Raw genomic sequence first — 21,409 nt, forward strand, 5'->3', positions numbered from 1 at the left:
CTTTCTAACCCCGTGCGTTTTGCGCATAGAGATGGCTTGGGTTATCGTGTTTTAGACATTTTATAATTTTTACTTGGAAGCTAAACAAACATTTCTTTGTTACAAGATGTTATCTAATTATTTACAGTACTCACATACTGTCAACAATACACCGAGTTACATTTTTGTTACATTTATTATGGTTTGAAATAGTACAAGCTGTAACATTTGATTCGACTGAGACTATTTTAACTAAATTTGTGTTCCTTTTTTCATCTATGTGTTGTTAATTGTATGCCAGTAATGTAGTTCTTAGACCTGGTATGTATTTTTTATTTGTAGCTTGTAGAGTGAATTTTAACAGATTATTTCAATGAAATTCCTAATATAAGTTAAGACTATAACGTGTTTGACGGTGTGCTTCAATGCAGTGGTTCTCATTTTGTTGTTTGCGGGCTCCCTTCAGGTGGTTCGTGGAAAGGTTGCATAATTATGGAAAGAAAGTGACAGCATAGTGTCTTGATCCTATTGTGGTTCGCCGAGATAAAAATCGGTGTGGTCCGGGAACAAAAACGTTTAGAACCACTGTTGAAGTTTTGCTTCTTTAATATATTTTTTAAATAACTAACGTATATATTAAAGTTAAAAATCCAACCGACGATTTGCGAAAAAATACGCAATTTTAAATGCGTCGATTGACTTTTAAAATTGATTCATTGCATTATTTTGTTTGAGTCTCTGGCATTTTTGCTATTGTAGGTCGGTATAGAATAAAGAATACATTAAGAAACTATATCAACAGACCGATATAACATCCTCCAAACATAGAACCCTCGGTTAAGGTAGTAAATACTTTTGAAAGAGTAATATCTGTGACCAGAAAGTGCTAGATAGAGAAGTAGATTGAAGTATATTTGAAAAGCAAACAAACAATTCATTACATGTTGTTTTGACTTCAAAACATATATTTATGCTAACCTAAACAAAAAATAAAATTTATTACCAAAATATAGGGTGGTATTAGCTACTAGAGTTCTATTACTAATAAATTGCATTGTTGAAAGATACAAGTCTACCAGTTAATATACACGTTAAACAACCAATGAAACATTGTTAAAATTTGCTAGTCTCTTCGAAACAGTTCATTAACACCAGGTGACTGTTTTCAATCAAATGACTGCCTCTGAAATGCTTGGGCTTCCTCTTCATTCTTCATTTGACAGTATGGTGCTATCAGTTCAAATGTCTGAGTTCACTGTCATGTTACTGGGTTCACTTTCTTTACTGGCTTTATCTGTGGGAAAATATTTTTTGTTCTATACTGCATGGCTTCGAATATTTTTATCTTGCTGTGTACTGTTATTTTAACAAAAGGCAAAGGTATGTTTTTATTTGGTAAATAGTTGGGTCTCATAATTATTTATCTCGGAAATTAGTGGAAGTTTGTACTCGTGTGGACATTCTGCTTCTAATTGGATGAGCTTAGCTTGAAGAATTTATTAGTAACACCATGATCGTAAGGACATTGATTTTCTCATCATAAGGATCAGTATTTTTATACCACTTCTTATTTCGGACAGCTAGGATATCCATATGTAAACTTGCTTGTAACTTGTTTGTTTTAGATATTCATGCAAAACTATTGATGGGCTGGATGAAAGGCAACTAGTTAACAGCACTTACGGTCAACTCTTTAATAGTGAGATTTGACTGTCACTCTTAGAGTACACCCGTGGCTCAAGTTGTGAAATTGAGTTTAATATGTGAGCCATGTATCATCAGTTTCACAGTTGGAACACTAACATGTTTTTTCATAAAATGTACTGAAACTATTAATTCAGAATATTGTTCACAAATTTCGCTTGCCAAAGGCTTGAAATGGCACCAAAATGGCCTGATTAATAGTTTAGGTTAAGGACGTGTTTTTGAACTTTTAGATTACTATTTATATATTTCTTTTGGTTTTAAATTCGATTTTAAGACAGATTTGTATTGATTAACTTTAATAAAATTCCATTTACTATGTGATTTCAATACACTCACTTGATTTTTTTTTTCTAATGAAAGTTGTGATTGTAGCAGTATTCAGGTGTTAAATGTTCTATGAAATTAAATTTTTCTGAAAAAGTGAATCCGAAATCGGATGGGATTGGAAATTCGGTGACACGGCATAAAGGACAAATGCTTTTGTTAAACGAGCTATCTTATATGTCGCAAGTTACGTATATATAATGTATTAGGCCCCTGCAAGTATTTTCAAATCTAGGAGCCGGGTGTGCCTAACCTAACTTCGCTACTGTTCATAGCAGTAAATGGAAGTTGCACTTGTGCCTAGATTATCCGCGATCCTCGTTTTCCGCGGTTTTTTCTTTTCCTTAAATTTTCTCAAACTAATTACAATTTTTGGAGAAATTGTTACTCGAAATTAATTTTGGTTGCAAAAGTTCAGGTGTTACATGATATCTGGGGTTTTCACGTGCAGGATCTGGCGTGTGTTCAAATTACACGTCGGCTGTAATATTTGTAGTCGGAATAAATTTATTTGGTTAGTGATTAAAAACATACTATACAAAAAAACAACACAAAATACACATTAAGATGTCTTAAATATTTTACACAACTTCGTTTCTCGTCAGCTGTTCTATGTTGCACGGCGGGCGTCTTTTAACTACAGATGCATATTCAGGTTGGAGTGTGGCCCAGTTAGTCATCTTCCCTTCAGATAATTGGTTTTTTCGTTCTGTTTAAACAAAGGCTTTTTTGTAATAATTCTCAAGCATAGATTTGCGCTAACTTGACTTATTTTTCATGTACGTTAATAAGATGCGAAGCCACTTCCATGTATACAGCAAGAAAAGTATGTAGGAACTATATACGCCTACGTTAGTGATTAATTTAAAATAAAACGGGAATAAGCAATCAAAAGATGAAGTATTACATGAGAAAAATAGTAGACTAGTACTCGTGTAACTCTAAGAAATTCGGAGTAATCGAACGTGACTGACACTTCGTTTTTTATTATTATGATTGTTACGACTTTAATTTTTTATGATATATGTGATTAAACGAAGTAAAAACGATATAATTTAAAACAAGGACCTTAAATATGTTGGAAAATCTTGCTGAGACTAAACAATGGACGAACTAGTGAATGCTAACGATCACATAAATTCAACAACCACTTAATATATTTGCCTGAACTAACTGATGTTGGGTTGGGCTCGTATGAGTCTAAATGCGTTCATTGATTGGTTCAATTTAGAGGAAGTAAAAAATAAAATTGCACGAAATTAGTAACGTGTGATGCAATTAAAACGATTCATTCTTTTGGAGAAATAGGTCCATGCGAACCTGACCTTCCTGCTCTATAATATCACAAACCTGACAAGGAGAAAAAACTGAGGGGAAAAAACAAAACAAAGAAAAAAAAAACCTAAAACAACGAAATTCTGACTCTGCCATTTAAAGTCCTAGAAACAGAGTTTGATTAGAACTCAAGCAATGCGAAAATAGTTCTAGACTTCCAAGAGTCCAGAACTGTTCTAGATTGGAGTTTATTTAGTGCAGACCTAAAATAGGAGAAAATACCAAGTACCACAATTAAATTTTTAGTTGATCTGGCGCCTCATGTTTGTTGAGGCCTTTTAATGCACTGTTAAAAGATATTGAGCATTACATATCAAAGCTGAATTACATTACAAATTACAAAGCATTACATATGCTTTTGAATATTTTGGTTTGGAATTATAATCATGATAGTTCATAAGATTTTATATCAGATCAGCCAATTTCTTTAATTTTCAGTTTTTAGAGAAGTATATAGGTTGAGAAATAAAGCTTACATTATTCTTTTATATATCATTGATGAACAACGTAATGGTAATAATACTTAAAAGGAACTCAGAATGGAGCTTGCATTAGATCAGTCAGGTAACATTTCTAATATATATATGTTAATTTCTACAGATTGAAAATATCTTGTAATGAATACAATTTAGTAGTAGATTGAAAAAGGAAATGGTAAGGTTTTTAATTAAAGTCAGGTTATGGTGATTAGATATATAATATTGTCATTATTAGTGGCTGCAAGACCACCTAAGTCTAATTATAAATTAGCAACTACTTTTTTTTCTTAATGTAACTAAATACTAATGACTAACTAGTTTTTATGTATATTTTGGCTGTTAATCTGTTTTCATCTACAAGGAAGCCCTCAAAAGAACTTGTTTTCTGTTTGAATAGTGGCTGAGATGTAATAGGATATGAATTGCACAGAAGAAAATGAAAGAAAAGGGAAGCATTTACATCCACTTTGCTGATAACACACCTCACATAGAAGTCAGAAAAATGTGAATACCCATTTTAAGACATTCAAGTAGTTTGTTCATTCAAATTATAATGGAGAAGACCCTAGTTAGAAGGATAACACACTAAAGTGTAAAATCCAGCCACTTCAAAATGGTCTATCTCAAGGATGATAACAGATTACATATTGGCCTGCAAAGTTAACTTCTTAAAAGTTATTTTGGCTCTAATAATGGATGTTCTATAATTCAGCTATGCAGATTTTGAAAATATTCATTTTTGTACATCATGTAAAGATTTTTTTTTTTACAAATCTAGAACAAAAAACTTTCTTAGCTCAAATTATCATTTTGTTTATCACAATGAACATGTTATATTTGGTTTTTAGAAAAAATCAGTAAAGCTCTCACACTGTGATTGCTCTAGAGAAATCTATAGCTAGTGGTTGTCAATATTTTAAGCATATCAAAATGTGACCTGATTTCAATGAAAATGATGATTCACTTATTTACTTTTACATATGACATTTTATGAAAAACATGTTTGTGATGGAGAGAAATGGATATTATTTTCTGATTTAGTATACAGGAATTATTGTAGAACATGTAAAAACTTCAAGACAATAAAATCATTAGAGGCCTGTATTATCAGCCAAAACATAAGATAAAATGAGTTAGTATTCATTATCTGATTATATTAAAAACAATGTTTTTAATTAATCATCAGACTCAGGTAATCATATGGGCTATTAATAATAATTATTATTAATTTTTTGCATTAAATAGTTACGAAGCTAAGAAATTTTACACAACAGTTGTGTGAATTATTTGTTCTGTCATAGTTTTAAAAATGATTACTTTCTAGAATTACAGACAAATCTTTTGTACATATAATCAAGCCTAGTAAAACTTGGACATAATGAAAATTCATAAACAGAAAATTGATGCCATTTACATCACATATTCATAAATGATGTCAGAGAAACAGGTTTAATAAGTCTTGATACAAAATGGTAAAAACCTGAACTCAATTGCTTTTGAAAAGTCTTTAGGGTTAAAAATATCTTTCCTATAATATTGTCATTTTTGTGCATATGGCTGTGCAAAGAATGTTAACTTGATGTAAACAGTAAATTTTGTTAGCTACAAGTAGGTTCAAAAGGGATTTTTTTTTACAAATTACTTGGTGTTTGTTCTATTCACTAGAACATGCAACTCCCTGTGGAAAGTAAACAGTTATTTATAAGATAAATTAAAAAGTTACTTTAGTAATAAAAATAAACTAATAAAATGGGACCAGACATATTTTAAATGTTACTTGAAACCATAATATCATGTTTGTTACTATTTTAGGAATTCAAGAAGCCAACCTTAAATGCTATTCTAAGTAAATTATTTGTCCACATTTTATTTAAATTTTTATAAACAAGCCATGTTAAAAGAAAAAGGTAGTAATTGTAGTTTAAAGCATCTTCTTTCTTGGGATTTGTGACAGGATGTGTTAGCTATTAGGAACATAATTGTATATAGACAATGATTAAAAAAAATGTTCTAGTAATAGTTCTGTGTCAGTGAACAAAAACACTAAAAAGTATATTTGAGTTAAAATATAATGAGTTATATGGAATTTGTAAATTATCTTTCTACATCTGTTATATTTCAGGATCAGAGGACACAGATTTAAACCTTCATTTTATGCAGTTGTCCCCTTCTGAAGTTGTGGTGTTACCCAATGAGCCCTTCTTACTCAACTGTCCAGAATTTTCAGGAGCAGAAAATGAAACCTTGGAATTCAGCTGGTTATATAAAGTGAGTTGAGACCATTGAGTTTGTAATCATAAACATTTTGTAGGGGCTACATGATAGTTGAAAACCTCCTAAATATATTCAATTGTTGTAGTGGCAGAGAAAATCATATAACGACAGAAACTATAAATAATATATTATATTCCATACTTTGGTCATATGCTGACATCTAACCTTTTGGTTTTTCAATTTAGCAGTACTATTATGTTTTTGGAACACACTTTGTCATTATTGTGCTGTCAGAATAAATTTCAAGTTTACTGTCATATTATTTGCTCCAGTTTTACTGGCAAAACGTTCTCCATCTTGCCTGCCTGTAACATCTTTATTTTGTGCAATGCTATGTTGATAACTGGGCAAAGAAACAACTGTATCGCAAAGTTCATTATTTCAACAATTGATGAAATCCGTACTAATGTCTGTGGTATGCATCTGCTCAACTGAAGGTTTGTGGGACTTATCATTGAGGTCACAATCAGTAACTTTTATTTTAACTCTATAAAGACTTAAATCTCATCATGCTAGTCTAATATATCTTCTGATTTGATGTGACATCTATAGAAGTGGTGGTGTGCATGTGCACATAAATTGTCCTGAGGTGTTTCATACTGCTGTATTTTCATCTAACATGCCTTGTATTTGTTCGTTAAGTTAGTGATACACCCTTTACCAGAACAGATGCAAGTGTAGACTAAATATTTTTTTCTTGTCATTGGCAGAAGTGATTTTCAGTCTGAAATGTATCTCGGAACAGTCAACCTGAAGATGACTTAGGAAGATTGAAATGTTATCTGCTTTATTAGTAAAAGTGTTAATACCTATACCAGCTGTTCTGAGATACATTTTTATTTCAAGTGGGTCTCTTTGTCATCAAGAATTTCAGTATGAAAGTTTATTTAACTTGGAAAGCACATAACATTTTTATTCTTGATTGGGATAAAAAATGTGTAAAATGCATTTAATCACATTTTCAATTTCAATAAAAAAAATGTGCTTTTCTTTGTAAACTGTCTGCTGAAATGTACTTAAAGTTAGTGTATTATGTAAAGAATTAGTAGTTAATCTAAATCATTATTTGATGACAGTATTTGTGTGTTTCTGCTTAACTAATTAACAAGTGCAATGATTGTTACCAAACCTGGCATGTACTTTTAAGCCTCCACAGGGAATAACAAGGAGGTGCTGGAGGTCAGATTTGATCTGTATGTCTTACTCGTGTTGAACAAGTATGTCTTCTGGTAAAACTATTTTGATGGGATAGAGCTTTTACAATTTCTAATACAGAAATAAGTAATATATATGGCTACATATGTCTTCAGTATAGAGGTACTGATAAAAAGAAAGAACAAGGTTTCACTTTTTGAGAAAAATGTGAATTGAGTTTGGCTGATTTCAAATTGACTTCAGATTGGTTGTTAGGAGTCTCTTGAATCTTTAACTGTACTTCGTCTTTAGTTTATACCCTGTTGTTAAAACTAGCGTTTAACTGAGCTAATACATTCAATTGAAATCTTGAAGTTATAGTCAGTGCCTTCCTTTGTCATAGTGGTGTGCATTACAATATAGCCACATAGGAGTGGAGCCTTTTTCTTTAAGAAACAGTTTTATACTATTTATGAGAAACAAACTTGCAGGCATACTTTTCATGCTGAAGAAAAGGTTGACTAGCCAGTTCACATGCAAAAATGACTTTTGTAATATGCAAAATTCATAAATTAACTCTTTCAGCGCTGTATAACAACTTTTAATGTTTGACATGGAGCTGAATATATATGTTTGATACTTCAACTAATTATGGTATTAGTACTAAAAGCATGATATCTCTGCAATAACTCGACAAAAGTCCCTGAAATATTCAGTGATTGTACCCAATAGTATATGTGTTAAATTCAATACATAAGAATAACAGGAATAAAGGAAGGTTGCCTGCCGTGCTTAGCCTTCAAGTCAACTGCGGTCGCCAACCCTGCCGAAAGGGTTAAGGTAAGTTAAACATTTATATAACCATAGTTTATCAGGCCTCAGGCATTTTCCTCTCAAAATATGCTGTTAATAAATAGACTTAGTGTTTTTCTTTCATTGCACAACCTTGAATTATAATGATGTATATATAGTTTTTATTGCAAATTTTTGTGAACAAATATTGCACTGCAAGAAATAATCACTTGTTTTTTTTTTTTATATGTATATGTATATGTAACAGAATATCTCCAGTATCTTCTTGGATTATTTTTGTAGGCTTTAAAGCATAATATTTTTGGTACAACTGAAAAGTTTTAATGCTACTATTTTTTTTTTTAATATAATTACAGTATTGGTTTTAAAATTTGTGGATAATTTGTTCTGCAGACATATTTTACTGAGTCTTTGCCCCTAAAATTTAGTACTCTCTGTTTTATTACTCTGAAGTAATCTTCTTGTCTTTCTCAGCAATAGCAAAGTCATCATTCCTATGCAGAAAAATGAATGTACTTGTAATTAAGTTTGTCATCTGTGTGTTATGGTTTTTGTTTTAGTGGAATTCTTCTGAAGAAGCAGTAGAATGAAATATATTGAATGTCTAGTTAAAGAAAATAAAATTTGGAGTTAAAGTAATTTCTCACATTAACTTTTTTTTTTTGTATACCAATATGCACTACACAAGTTGCATAATGACTTATAATGGAGAGTTAACATTTCTATTATGGTGATGAATTCTTATATTGTTCTGTGATAAAGATGGAACACTGCTTTTATAGTAGTGATTTATTGGATTGTTTATGATGAAAAAGAAATTTATTCAATTTATAGTATTGAAGTTAATTAATTCAATATGTATTATAAGTTTTTTTGGTATTAGATTATGTGAAATTAAATTTGTTACAGATAGTAATAATTAAATGATTGAAATGTGACAGGCATTACATGTAAAAGTTCTACTTTGGTGCTTGTTGATAACACTAAACTGGCCCTAACCTTGTCAGATGTTTTAGGGTTAAAAGCCACAAAACCACTAATAACAAGAATATCCAACTGATGACTTAAAACAGGGTGGTTATAGAGGCTTTTTTTGGTTTGCCTGTTACTCACATATAATACTAATTATTATTGTGGATTTATAGCAGTTTTTTCATAGAAGTTTTTACATGATAATGGTGACTTGTCAGACTGTATTATCGTGGAAAATTATTGTTTTCAGATTGTGTTATAAGACTAAGTTTCTGGCATGAAAGAGGTTAATTTTCTCTTATAGGACATGGTTGAGAATTATCACACTGTTCTAAAAGGTAAAAATTCCCAGGCTGTAAATCTGTGGAATTACTTAAAAACTTGTAATAAAAACATAAGAAAAGTGTATGTGTATTTAACAGAGTAGCTGTGCCTGAAACTAAATTTTTGCCTCAAAAATTGAGTTTGTGAACCACCACTGTAGCTTAAAGATAACATTTCTTCTGTTGTAGTAACATATTAGAATGTAATGTAATGAGATAGTAGTGCTTCCATAGCAGTAACTTATTACTGTCTCTCAATAAGGAGAGAGTGACATCATACTACTCTCTAAAGAGCAATTTTTTGATATAAGAAATTTTATACTGATATTCTTTTGAGGTCTAAAAGGACTTAAAGTAGAAATCTATAGTTATAAGACAGATCTGCATTTAATATTTCCAAATGTAGAGCTCAGTGCATTAAATCTTTTGTGTATGATTAATTTTCATTAAACATTATTCAATCATAACTTACTACACAATAAATAAAATTAAACTAAACATACACCAGGAATTGCAACTTGTGAGATACTACTTGGTTTTATCTATGATTGGCTGTTTTAAAATAAATTGGCACTGTTTGTCTTAGAGAACAAGAGGAAAATTCTGACAGAAATTAAACATTAACATATAAATATAGTAACATTTACATGTTATTGTGAACATTTTCCTTTGTACTGTTACCCTTCTATACTTTTCCAACTCCAGGGAATTAAAATCCAAGACTCAAGGCGCCAAGTACTACAAAATGGCTCTTTGTATTTTAAAAGAGTCCTGTATCAGGATGGAAAGGGCAAAGAGCAAGATGATGGAGAATACAATTGTGTTATTGGTACCACCCATGGAAAACTGCTTAGCCTGCCATTCAAACTGATTGTGGCAAGTAAGTTTTGAAGTTTACATACTTAGTGTAATTTTTCAAATGATTAATAATTTGAGGCTGGTAAGTTTATCAGCTGCATAATGCAGAAGAATAAAATTAGAAACGTAAATATTATTTACTTATTCAATGCTTTTATAAATATGGATTCTCTTTGGAGAGAAAAGTACAATTCAAATACTGTTCAAAGCTACTGAGTTAGTGGAAGAGATATGTAAAATGTACTTGACCAATTAAATCTGCTTTATCACCTCAGATTATTGTTATGGTTACTAGAGCATGTATTTAAATTCCAATTTGATTTCTTACCTTTCTCACAAAATAGCTTTTCTCAATTAGTTTTACCCTTTGTTTGTGCATATTTACAATTCTTACCACAGGCCTTCCACCTTTTGCTTCTGCATATCCACATGTAAATGATTATGCAGCAGTTTTTCATTAAGGAGCATGATACAACCTCTATCATGAACATTCTGTGGCAAATGGTACCTGATGAGGTAATTTTTTTTTTTTTTTTTGAATATCTGTACTGTCCATCCTGTGACCATGCTTGCTGTTAATTATATTGTAGTTCTTCCTACTGTCTATCTGCTGTGCATTTGCAGATGGTGTCAGATGTTTGTTGTATGCCAAAACAATTACATCCCAGAGTTAGGTTATGCACACCCTAGAAATGAGATATTATAGGACCACTAGTAGTTCTTTCTAGCAGTCTTTTGATTCATAAATATATTCATCTTGAACTGTACACTCATGTATGCATGAGTAAAACAGACAGGAATTAGTGTCCATCTCTGATGCTCTGTGATATTGAGACTCTTCCTGCCAGGGACCTGACATATTCCAGATGCTGCTGGGTTTGGTTGATCAATTCCATTGACATGGTCGCTCTGTTTTTCAAAATTGGGTATCATGGTCACTTGTTACACCTGACTTTGGAGCAGTTCTTTGGACTCTACAGTGCATTTTCCCCTGCTTTCTTCTAATGGAGTTTGGGAATCCTTACCACCTACTAGTTCCTAGCCATTGAGGTGGTGGACTACAGAGGCCCGTTCTCCTGAGTAAAGCATCATGCCACTCAGATGTGAGTAGGGTGCTGGTGTTCTGTGCATGCTAATAGTATGTGTAGTGCTTTTAATTGCAGAGCTATTGTACAATTCCAAATACCACCATATTTTGGATGTAGCACTACACCATATTATTCTATTGATATTTGACATATTGTTGTTTTTGTTGTCATTTTTTCCCCTATGATGTTTCAATACTACCCTCTAAATGAATGTTCCAAGTGGATCTAGTGCTGCTTGGAGGTTGCTAAGTATGTCCTTGCATGTTCTGGCCAGTTTCCCTCTTTCTATCACAAAAATGGATGAAAAATGTCCAATGCAAAAAGGTTTTGAACTGTAGGTGCACTCCAGGTTTGCAGTCTCTCTTTTTAATGTCTACTGGATGTTGGTTCCCACTGGATATGATGTTGGTGGTAGCTTGTTGTGGTTTGGTGGGAAATGTGCATGATTTGTGATGGAGTTTAGTATAGATGTTCATCTTTCCTACCACTCCTTGTTTTGAGGTGAAGAGACAGGTGGTTCTCTGCCTACCAAACTACTGATGTATTTATTCCAAATACCAGATACCATTAGGTGTTGGATGAAGTAAAACTACCATTACAGTCAGTCATGCCCTAACCACTTAACACCCAGGGGTCCCTTTAATTGGAAATAAATATAATGGAATGCTTTTATATTCTACACACTGTCATAAAAGAGTAAAGAGTAAAGTTGGTTCAAATGTAGTGCAGTTTCTTGCTGAGGTGTGATATTTTTTTGGGGGATTTCCCACCTCATGGTCTCTCTTTGGCTATTTCTTGAATAGGTATCATTTTTTTCACTGACCTTCCACAAGTTTTTATAGGATTTTAGCTATTTTGTGAGCAGGTGTAGGATATCTATCATATTGGAAGTTAACATTTTCCTAAACTGAAAATGTATTTCTGATAGATAGTTAATTACTTGTGTGCACATTTCCCATCCAACTTCCCCACTTTTAGTGATGTGGTTTTAGGTATTCTGACCAATCTTGAAGTAATTAACTAGTACAAATATGGAGAGGATACTTGTTGTGATAGGGGTTGTGTTACACTCCAACTGGCAGAGAGCTGTAACATAATGATTTTTCACATGGTTATGTGAAAGATGGAAGATTAGTGCCAGTTTACTAATTAAAAAAAGGTATTTTATGAGGGGAAGGTAAGTATCTATTGGAAATACATTTTCAGTTTAGGGTCAACAGTTGAGGGCCAGTAGGAAGCAACTTAGTGAGAATTATTCAGTTTCTGTAACTTGTGCTTAACTTTAAGAGAGTGGTTCCTTATACATGTTTCTATATATAATTGATGCTTGAAACTATATAATTACCAAATTGAGGTAAAACAAGACAACTGCATGTTTCACAAATGCATCATTTATTGATGACCATAGTTTCACCAATAAAGGCATCATTCTGCTATTCCTGTTGTATCCAAAAGTTACATTTTAACAACATTGATTAGGTAAGAAACTTGTATAAACACTGACTTCATGTTTAGAATATTGGAAAATGTTGCAGTGATGTGTTTCTTACTTGCAGTGTAATAACATTGACATATACCTCTACCACTTTAAAACAAGTGCATTTATTATTTTGATATACTCTACAAAATATTTTGCAGTGCATATTTATATGTAGATGTACGTGTTTCATGACTCAGAGTTTTCCTCATAATACACAAGCTGCACTGAAGTTGCCACACAAATTTGATTCAGTTAATAAATGGAAATAATTTTATTCGGAGTTGTATGTAATATCAGCTGCATACTTCTGATGCAGTTGAGTAAAACCAAAAATATTAGAACTTGACTTTTTTATTTGTATGGAATATATTTTATCCTGTGCAGCAGTTAAAATTGATGTTAACATAAAACATTAGTTATATTTGTAAATTGCAAAAGTACTTATTTTCGTGCCTTAAATGAAATGATTCATGTATAATTTGAAAGTATCTTTAAGGCTGTTAGAGACTTAGTTATGTATTACCTAAACAATTTTAAATGGCATGTGTGAAAAAGTGACAGTTTAAATGCTGAAAGCTTGTTAAGCAATTAGAAACCAGTTGTACTAGGTATCTGATTTAGAATCTAAAATACACAAATGAAGTGGAATGTGGCAAAAACCAAAGAAATGTAGCAGATTATGTGATTTTCATCACAAATTTCAGGCCTACTATTTTCAGTGCTTCATCAGCTCCCTGCAATTAAATTAAAATTTTTAAAACATATGTTATACAACATATATTAGTGTTTCAGAGAATGTTTAATCTCTTGTTGGTCAGCCTAACTGACAAGTTCAGGTGTTAAAAGAAAGGACTGTTGGTTAATGACATTGAACATTTTCAAACAATTTTTTAAACAGTTATTTTTTAAGTTAAAAAATAGAACACATTAAGGAAGTAAAACATTTTTGCTTTTATTTCAGTATTGCATTTTAAATAAAACATTAAAACTAATTTTTATACAAACTTTTTATGATAGGTTTTTATAATCAAGTTGCAGAAATGTTACTAATTTTCCTATGAGTATGATGTGAGAGTCGCATGTATTTGCAAGTTGTATTCAAGTTACATTGTATTTTCAACAACTCTTGGTACAAATTTAAAAGTAGTTGTCATAAAAACATTCTTTGTTGATCAGTACTGAAGAGGATACCATTTTTGTATATTGCAGGGGTTGTTGGCTAAGCACAATTCATTTAAGTTTCCTTAAGTTAATGTCAAATTTTAATAAATCTTACTTGTACTTATTTATCATAAATTGACTTTGAAAAATAAATGAGATTTTCATAAATTTTTTAAAATTTAAACATTTTAAATGTCAGCAAAGACGAGTCTGTTGCATTACAGAAATATATTGATTTTCATACACTGTATTAAGTTTATATTATTTTTTCAAGAAAATCATGTTTAATTCTAATAATTGTGACTATTAATTAAAAATTGTTTAAAAGTTAAATTCATTTGTTTCAAAATTGTAGCTGCACAAATTAGCAATCTTAATTTTGAAGTTTTATTTTTATAATGCTTATTAAAGTTTTACTGTATCCATATGTTATGCCAAAAAATTATATATGCTAATAAATCACATTGTAAAAAACTTTTATTCCCAGAATAAGATGTTCATTATTTATTTTGTACATAAAGTTACTTCTGTCATTTTTATTTATAACATTCTCCTAAGCTGTATATAAACCCAGTAATTTCATAGCACTTTCAACAAAGATTTTAAATTTAATTTAGATGGTTGCTTATTTTACAGTTGAAACTTCTTTTTCATGATACTTTGTATCTATATAATCTGTACTTCACTTATTTGTTATTATTAAAATAAAGATATTAATTAAAATGTTATTCTCGAAAAATTGTTTAAAGGTATTTTTATGGCAATTTCTATGATATTTTATACAGCATCCCCGTGTTAATGTTTAATTATTGTGATTGTAATAGTCTTATGTCATTAAGCTGAAGGTTAAAGAAAATACAATTTTTGAGATTCTTCAGTTAAGAATAATTTATTTTGGTATACAAGTTAACATATTTTCATATAACATCTTCTGTTTTCTTGATCTTTTATTAGCCAGTATAAATGAAAGTATGAAATGTCTGTGACAACCTTATAGGTTCCTTGGACATTATTTTATATTAGGGTCCTATTATATATGAAATGCCTGTGACCACCTTATTAGTGAATGTGGTGTCCTATTTAGAGGAGGTAAATGCAATCCATGTTTTGCTTTCGTTTAGGCATAATTTTTTTTTTTTTTCATTAGGTGTTTCTAGAATTAGCTAATGGTCTAGTACATGTTACTGCAATTGTTCTAAAGAGGTAGAAATTTAAATCTGTTGCATAATTTACAAACAGTTAGATCATTCTTTTTGATTTTCACATATTTTGGAATCTTGAAAAGAAGTTGCCAATTTTTAATAATGATTAGATATACAGAAAAATGTGTGCTTATGAAGATTAACATTAGTGTGTTGTTCATGAGCTACTTTTAGTATTTTTCATATAATAAAATATGATATATTTGTGAGCTGTCCATGCTAAATGCCAGTTATCCTAAGTATTGGGTATAGAAGAGAGTATTATTGAGTTACTGATAAGTTAAGAACATTGTTAGTTATTTATGGTAAGCTATAAAACCTTATTATGTGACTAAGCAGCACATAAGGAATATGAATTACACTCACCATATTCATAAGTTATTGAAAAGCTGTTTATGAGCCTAATGCTGAGTGGCACAACAATAAATCTGCAGAATTATATTGCTTAACCAGAAACTAACACAAGCATTATTTGTTACTCATAATTTAAAACATGGATAGTGATTAGTATGATCAGACTGTGGATTTTAGAATTCATAGCTTCTACCCCACAGAACAAAAAAAAAACTCATGCTCCTCATTTTTGTCATACTTATGTCATAAGAACAGTAGTCAAATCCTATTATTTAATCAGATGAGAATGTCTTGAGAGTTGATAAGCTATCTAGTCTGTTACTTCAAAATTATGGCTAGTTATTCACAGACAGCCCTTTTAATAATTCTTTCTCAAAGTTATAAAAAAAAAACTGTTGGAACATGATTATTCTTAAGCACAAATTTTAAGTAATGCAAAGTTTGTCATGTCACTTGTACTTGTTGGGATATATCACAAGTAACATATGATAAATATGAGATTCACATTTCAGTTTTTACCTATTTTGTTAAAGCTAAATGTGGTCTTGCTTTACTCTTAATTTCAAGGTTTAAAACTATTACGATTTGATTAACAGAAGTGTTTTCCAGTAAAAACTATGTTCATTTTAACAGGTTTAATAATTTTTAACCCTGCTTTTTTCTTCATTAAGTGTGTGCAAGTTTAACTATCCTTGACATGAGGGGAAGAGCCTGCTAATGTCCACTGTGTGGCTAATGTGTACCTTATCTGTATTTTGGTAATCACAATTTATCCAAAGTACCCCACTTTTGAACAGACGTGAAAGAAAACATAGACTGGATACCATTCTGACTTTTTGTGAAATCAAATGAGTCAGTAAGGCCCTTTTCATTATCATTTATAACCAAATAGAATCTTACAGATGTACTGCTTCTGACTGGTTAGAAATTCTGCCACAATTGTACAAGAACCAATATGATGAGTTGTGTCAGGATTTATTTTAATGATAGAAGATGCAGGAATTACTAATGTAGTTAAGCAACTGAATTATAAACCTTAGTTTTATATATTGTAAAATGACATTGTAAACAAGGAGAAAACTGGTTCTAAGAACAGTCTTATAATTATTACTATTTTTTTTGTAATACCAAATTAGTTTGGTTTTACAGTCATACCAATGTTTAGGAAAAGTTATTAAAAATTTATTAGAATTATTAATTATCATTAACTCTGTGAAAATCATTGAATTATAGTTTTGAGCTTTAATAGTAAAAAAGGACTTCTGTATATCTAAAGTGGTAGTGAGGATCCTAAACATTGAGTTTTAATGAATTAAATAAATTATAATTCTCAAGTATTTTAATGAATAGTGGTGATCAGATATTAACTAATGGAAAATAATTGTTAAATATCATGTTAATTACATCTGTTAAGTTACTGAGTGAATTAATAATAAACATGTGATCTAGTTTTCAGGGAGGTGGCATAGTTTGGTACTTTTGTGGATTTGGATTCTAACATTTTTTTTTTTGTTTAGTAGGTTTGATAAATGGTTTTGAATATGGCATCATCTGGTGGCTTAGTGGTAAGCTTCAGGGTTTATAAAACTTCAGACCTCAATCCCTCTGGTAAAACAAAAACTCGTAAAACATGCCTACAAACACCTTAAACTTTTATACCATGATTAAAAGAAAACCCCTTAAGTCAGTGTTAAAGAAACTTGTTAAACAATCCTACCAATACACAAACAACTGGATCAGTTTTGAAAGAAAGGTGAGAGATGGAGGAATATTTGTAAAACAAAATTTTAATAATTTCATTTGTTTGCCATTTCATTAGGTAGGAACAGTTAGACTGTTAATGAAACTTGTACATTTTGAATGTTTAAACAATAAAAAAAAATGTAGGGATAACTTTCCATCTCGTTACAGTGAAATTTCTTTTTTACCTTACACATTGAATGATGTACCAAATTTTTTTGCAGGGTGACAATTATATTGAGGCAGTGAGTTTCCAGAAATTGACACATCACTTGTTCTTATAATTTCATCATTATAGTAGAATGACATAAAGGGTGATAAGTAAATTATACTTTCATCTCACTTTGCAGTTTGAGGCACCCATCATGTAACTATTGGTTTCTACAATTTTCAAAATGTCTTCTGGTTTTTCATTGACGTACACATTGTGATATATAATACACACACACGCACGCACGCACGCACGCACGCATCTTCAGTCTGTCACAACAAAAATGCAAATATTTCTTGCACATAATTTGTTTTGACATTCTCCGTAGTAGAGTGCTTACTTGTAATAATTCGTTATTTTTATCTATATTACCCTGGCGAAATTTATCAAAATTGTTTAATTTCGTTATTATTTATATTTCACTCTGTAACCCGATTTTGAAATTGACAGAAATTATTTTAAAATATTACGTTGACAGCAGTTTGTTTCCTAAGCGTTAATTATTTCACGGTGAAGACGGCTGTAAATCACTGGGTGAATAGCACTTACTACACACGTCTACTGTATATTTTGCAGTTAGAGCATTATCTTTTCTAGTGTGACCTTTCTCCCATTCAGACACTTGCGAATCATGAAGTTTAGTAGCGAAACTACTTATACGAGTGAAAGTGAATACTAATTTAATAATACGTCAACTACATTGCATATACTGTATCATCGCCGACGAGGCCTTTCACCCAAAACTTGTCTCGTCCACTACTATGTCTGTCGTATCCCAGTCGGTCTGATGAGCCCAATATACAAGTTGCTTGAGCAACAATAGTCGTATACATCGAGGTATAACAACTTTGTCCGGTTTCAGTCGAATATCACTGTTGCTTTCACATATGCCTGTAGAACTAAGTTGTTTTTCAAGCATGCAATATTATATAAGAATTTAGTAATCAATGATTTATGGTTTTCAGCCCTTTTCGTTTTACAGATTTTATCGTGATTTCGCAGTCACTGGAGAAAATATAGAAACAGCTAACCAAGTGCAGAAAGTTTAAAATTTCTTGATGACGAGAAACCTACTCGAAGTAAAAAAATGTATCAGAACGGCAGGTATGGGTATTGACATTTGTACCGATAAAGCAGAGAACAACGTTTCGACCTTCCTAGGTCATGTCAGGTTAACCTAGGAAGGTTGAAACGTTGTTCTCTGCTTTATCGGTACAAGTGTCAATACCCATACCAGCTGTTCTGAGATCCAGAGTTTAAAAATAAGTAATTTACGTAGAAATTTGCCTTTCCATAAATTATCGTTTTCCGATTATGTTTCATTTTCTTAATGTTTGCTTTTAATTAATCTCTAATTTATGCATTATCTAATGAACAATCATACTAGCTCACATAGGGGAGTAAAACTGGTGTTAAATACTGCTGATTTATTATCAACTCTCCTTAAAACTCTGCTATTTGCTTTCTGTATCAATGCGCAAGTTATGTTGATCATAGTTGATATGTTTATATGTTGTAATGATAGTGTTTCAGCTGTTTCTCCAGAAAGCCAGCGTCTCTCTGTCCTTCTGTCTCACTGTGTGTGTGTGTGTGTTTGTTTGTTTGTTTATATATACACTGCTAGCCAAAATTTTAAGGCCAATGAACATAGACAAAATATGCATTTTGCGTTGTTAGACTCAACCACTTATTTGAATAGAGCTTCGAAAGATGAAAATAAGAAAAGGAAAAATAAAAATAAAAACCTTTTCTAGCATTTAATATGGAAAATGCGGACACTATGAAATTAGCCTAAATACTAGCTGGTCAAAAGTTCAAGACCATACCAAAAAGAAGTCCTAAACAGGGTAGGAAATGCCCAACAAGAGGTTTCAGTAGTGAGTTGCACGGCCGTCATTGCGAATAACTGCAAACATTCGTGTTTGGCATGGTCGATATAAGCGTTTGCAGAAGGCTGGCTGGAATGTTATTCCAAGTGGTGAAGATTGCTTCACGAAGATCATGCACTGTTTAGAATTGACGTCCATTTCTATAAGCTTCACTTGCCATCCACCCCAAACATTGTCAGTGGGTTTCAGTTCGGGCGAACACGTTGGATGGTCCAAAAGAATCACGTTATTCGCCACGAAAAAGTCCTTTGTTCTGCGGGCATTATGGATTGCAGCGTCGTCCTGCTGAAAGATCTAATCATTTTCACACAAGCGAGGGCCTTCAGTCAATAAGGATGCTCTCTCCAACATGCTAATGTAGCTAGCTGCTGTTTGACGCCCCTGTATAACCTAAAGCTCCATCGTTTCATGGAAGGAGAAAGAACCCCAGATCATGATGGATCCTCCTCTGCTGTGTCGTGTAGAAAATGTCTCTGGTGGGATGTCTTAATGGTCCAGATGGCTTCCAACGTTACTGGCACGATAAAGTTTAAATTTTTTCTCATCAGAGAACAACACCTTCTTTCACTTTTCTACGTCCCATGTTTGGTGCTTCTCAGCAAAGTTTAACCGAGTTGTTTCGTGGTGTGGAAGGCGACATGGCCTTTGAAGACGTTTACGGTTTTTAAGCCTTTTCCTCGTAGATGCCGTCTTATTGTTCTTGAGCTGCATTCTGCGTCCGTAAGGGCCTTAATCTGATTCGACGATCGGCTGGTGTCTTGCCGGACAACCCATCGAATCCTCCAGCTCAACGCCGGCAAAATTTTTTTGGGTCGACCACTTGAAATTCTCGTTCCGTATCCCTCAGGGTCTTTTAAGAAATTTGCAACAGCAGATTTACTTAGCCTAGTGATGGCACGTTGAGAGAGACCTTGGTTTTGCAGCTCGACAATTCTGCCACGTTCAAACTCTGACAACTTTTTGGCCTTTGCCAAGCTTTTACCGAAGTGACTAAATTTCGTTACGTGTTTACCGATTAACGCTTCGTTTCAGTGTGGGCTTAAACTTTTGACCAGCTAGTATTTAGACTAATTTCATAGTGTCCGCATTTTCCATATTAAATGCTAAAAATGTTTATTTTTATTTTCCCTTTTCTTATTTTCATCTTTCGAAGCTCTACCCAAATGAGTGGTTGAGTCTAACAACGCAAAATGCATATTTTTTCTTTATGTTCATTAGCCTTAAGATTTTGGCCAGCAGTGTATATGAATAGTTCTATGACTGCCCTACTTAACGCCACCTATGCTGTTAGCCTTCTCCTGTTACAATCGTGAAGCATAAACAGGTTACAAATACTTATTAATTCTTGTAAAGTGATATCACGTAAACAAATATCTGGGAACTGTCTGAAAAGACCACAATACCTCTGCAAAATTATTACTCTCTGACAAAATCATTGTACTCGTGCATGTAGAGTTAACAACAGTTGGCGCTTCTTGTTTGTAGCAACATTGTTTATAAAGTGCTAACAAACGGTATGCATATTTTTAGATTGCATGTGTAGTTTCTAAGGCACATATAAAAGAACCCAATTGAACTACATATCACCACATTTTGTTACAACACAGCATAAAAGTGTTACAGTTTCTAACAAGCATAAAATCTCCTAAACTAACATTTGAAAAATATATTTCAGTAAGGCAGTCTGCTGTTCTGTTGTTTAAAACATTAAAGCTATTTAATCCCACTAAGCTTTCCTTTGGGAAGCAAATAGGGGTTTATAATTTGATATTCCAGAACTTGATGGAACCACTTCCACAAGATCTCTCCATATTTCTTTAGTAACGAGGGGCTGTTTTTATGATGCAACTGCGTTCATCAGTTTGAAACAGTTTAAGACAGGTTGCTCAGTTTGATACACCTGGCCAGAATATGTACAGTAACTTTGTAATATTCTAATCGTGAACGAATCTTTCTTTTTTTTTTCACAACAAACTCGTACATAGAGCTCTTTATTTCTTGTAATATTACAGTATCAGGATGGCATCAGTTGCTAAAGATTGTCATTGCGAGTGTGACAATGAAAAGGAAATTGTAACACAGAGCT

The 21,409-nt window shown here is 32.1% G+C and overlaps 1 protein-coding gene across 3 annotated transcripts in view; it reads left to right on the forward strand.

The window, feature by feature from the left end:
• The window catches only part of LOC143232746 (protogenin A-like), a 154,862-nt gene that overhangs the window by 37,807 nt on the left and 95,646 nt on the right, over nt 1–21,409 (forward strand). For 2 of the 3 annotated variants that reach the window (XM_076468543.1, XM_076468544.1), the window contains exons 2-3: nt 5,947–6,092; nt 10,046–10,220. In XM_076468543.1, coding sequence (XP_076324658.1) covers nt 5,947–6,092; nt 10,046–10,220 — 321 coding nt within the window. Of the gene's footprint in view, nt 1–5,946; nt 6,093–10,045; nt 10,221–21,409 lie in introns of those variants that run through there. The other variant, XM_076468545.1, reaches the window with a different exon arrangement.

Source organism: Tachypleus tridentatus, chromosome 11 (assembly GCF_004210375.1).
Source record: "Tachypleus tridentatus isolate NWPU-2018 chromosome 11, ASM421037v1, whole genome shotgun sequence".
Taxonomy (NCBI): domain Eukaryota; kingdom Metazoa; phylum Arthropoda; class Merostomata; order Xiphosura; family Limulidae; genus Tachypleus; species Tachypleus tridentatus.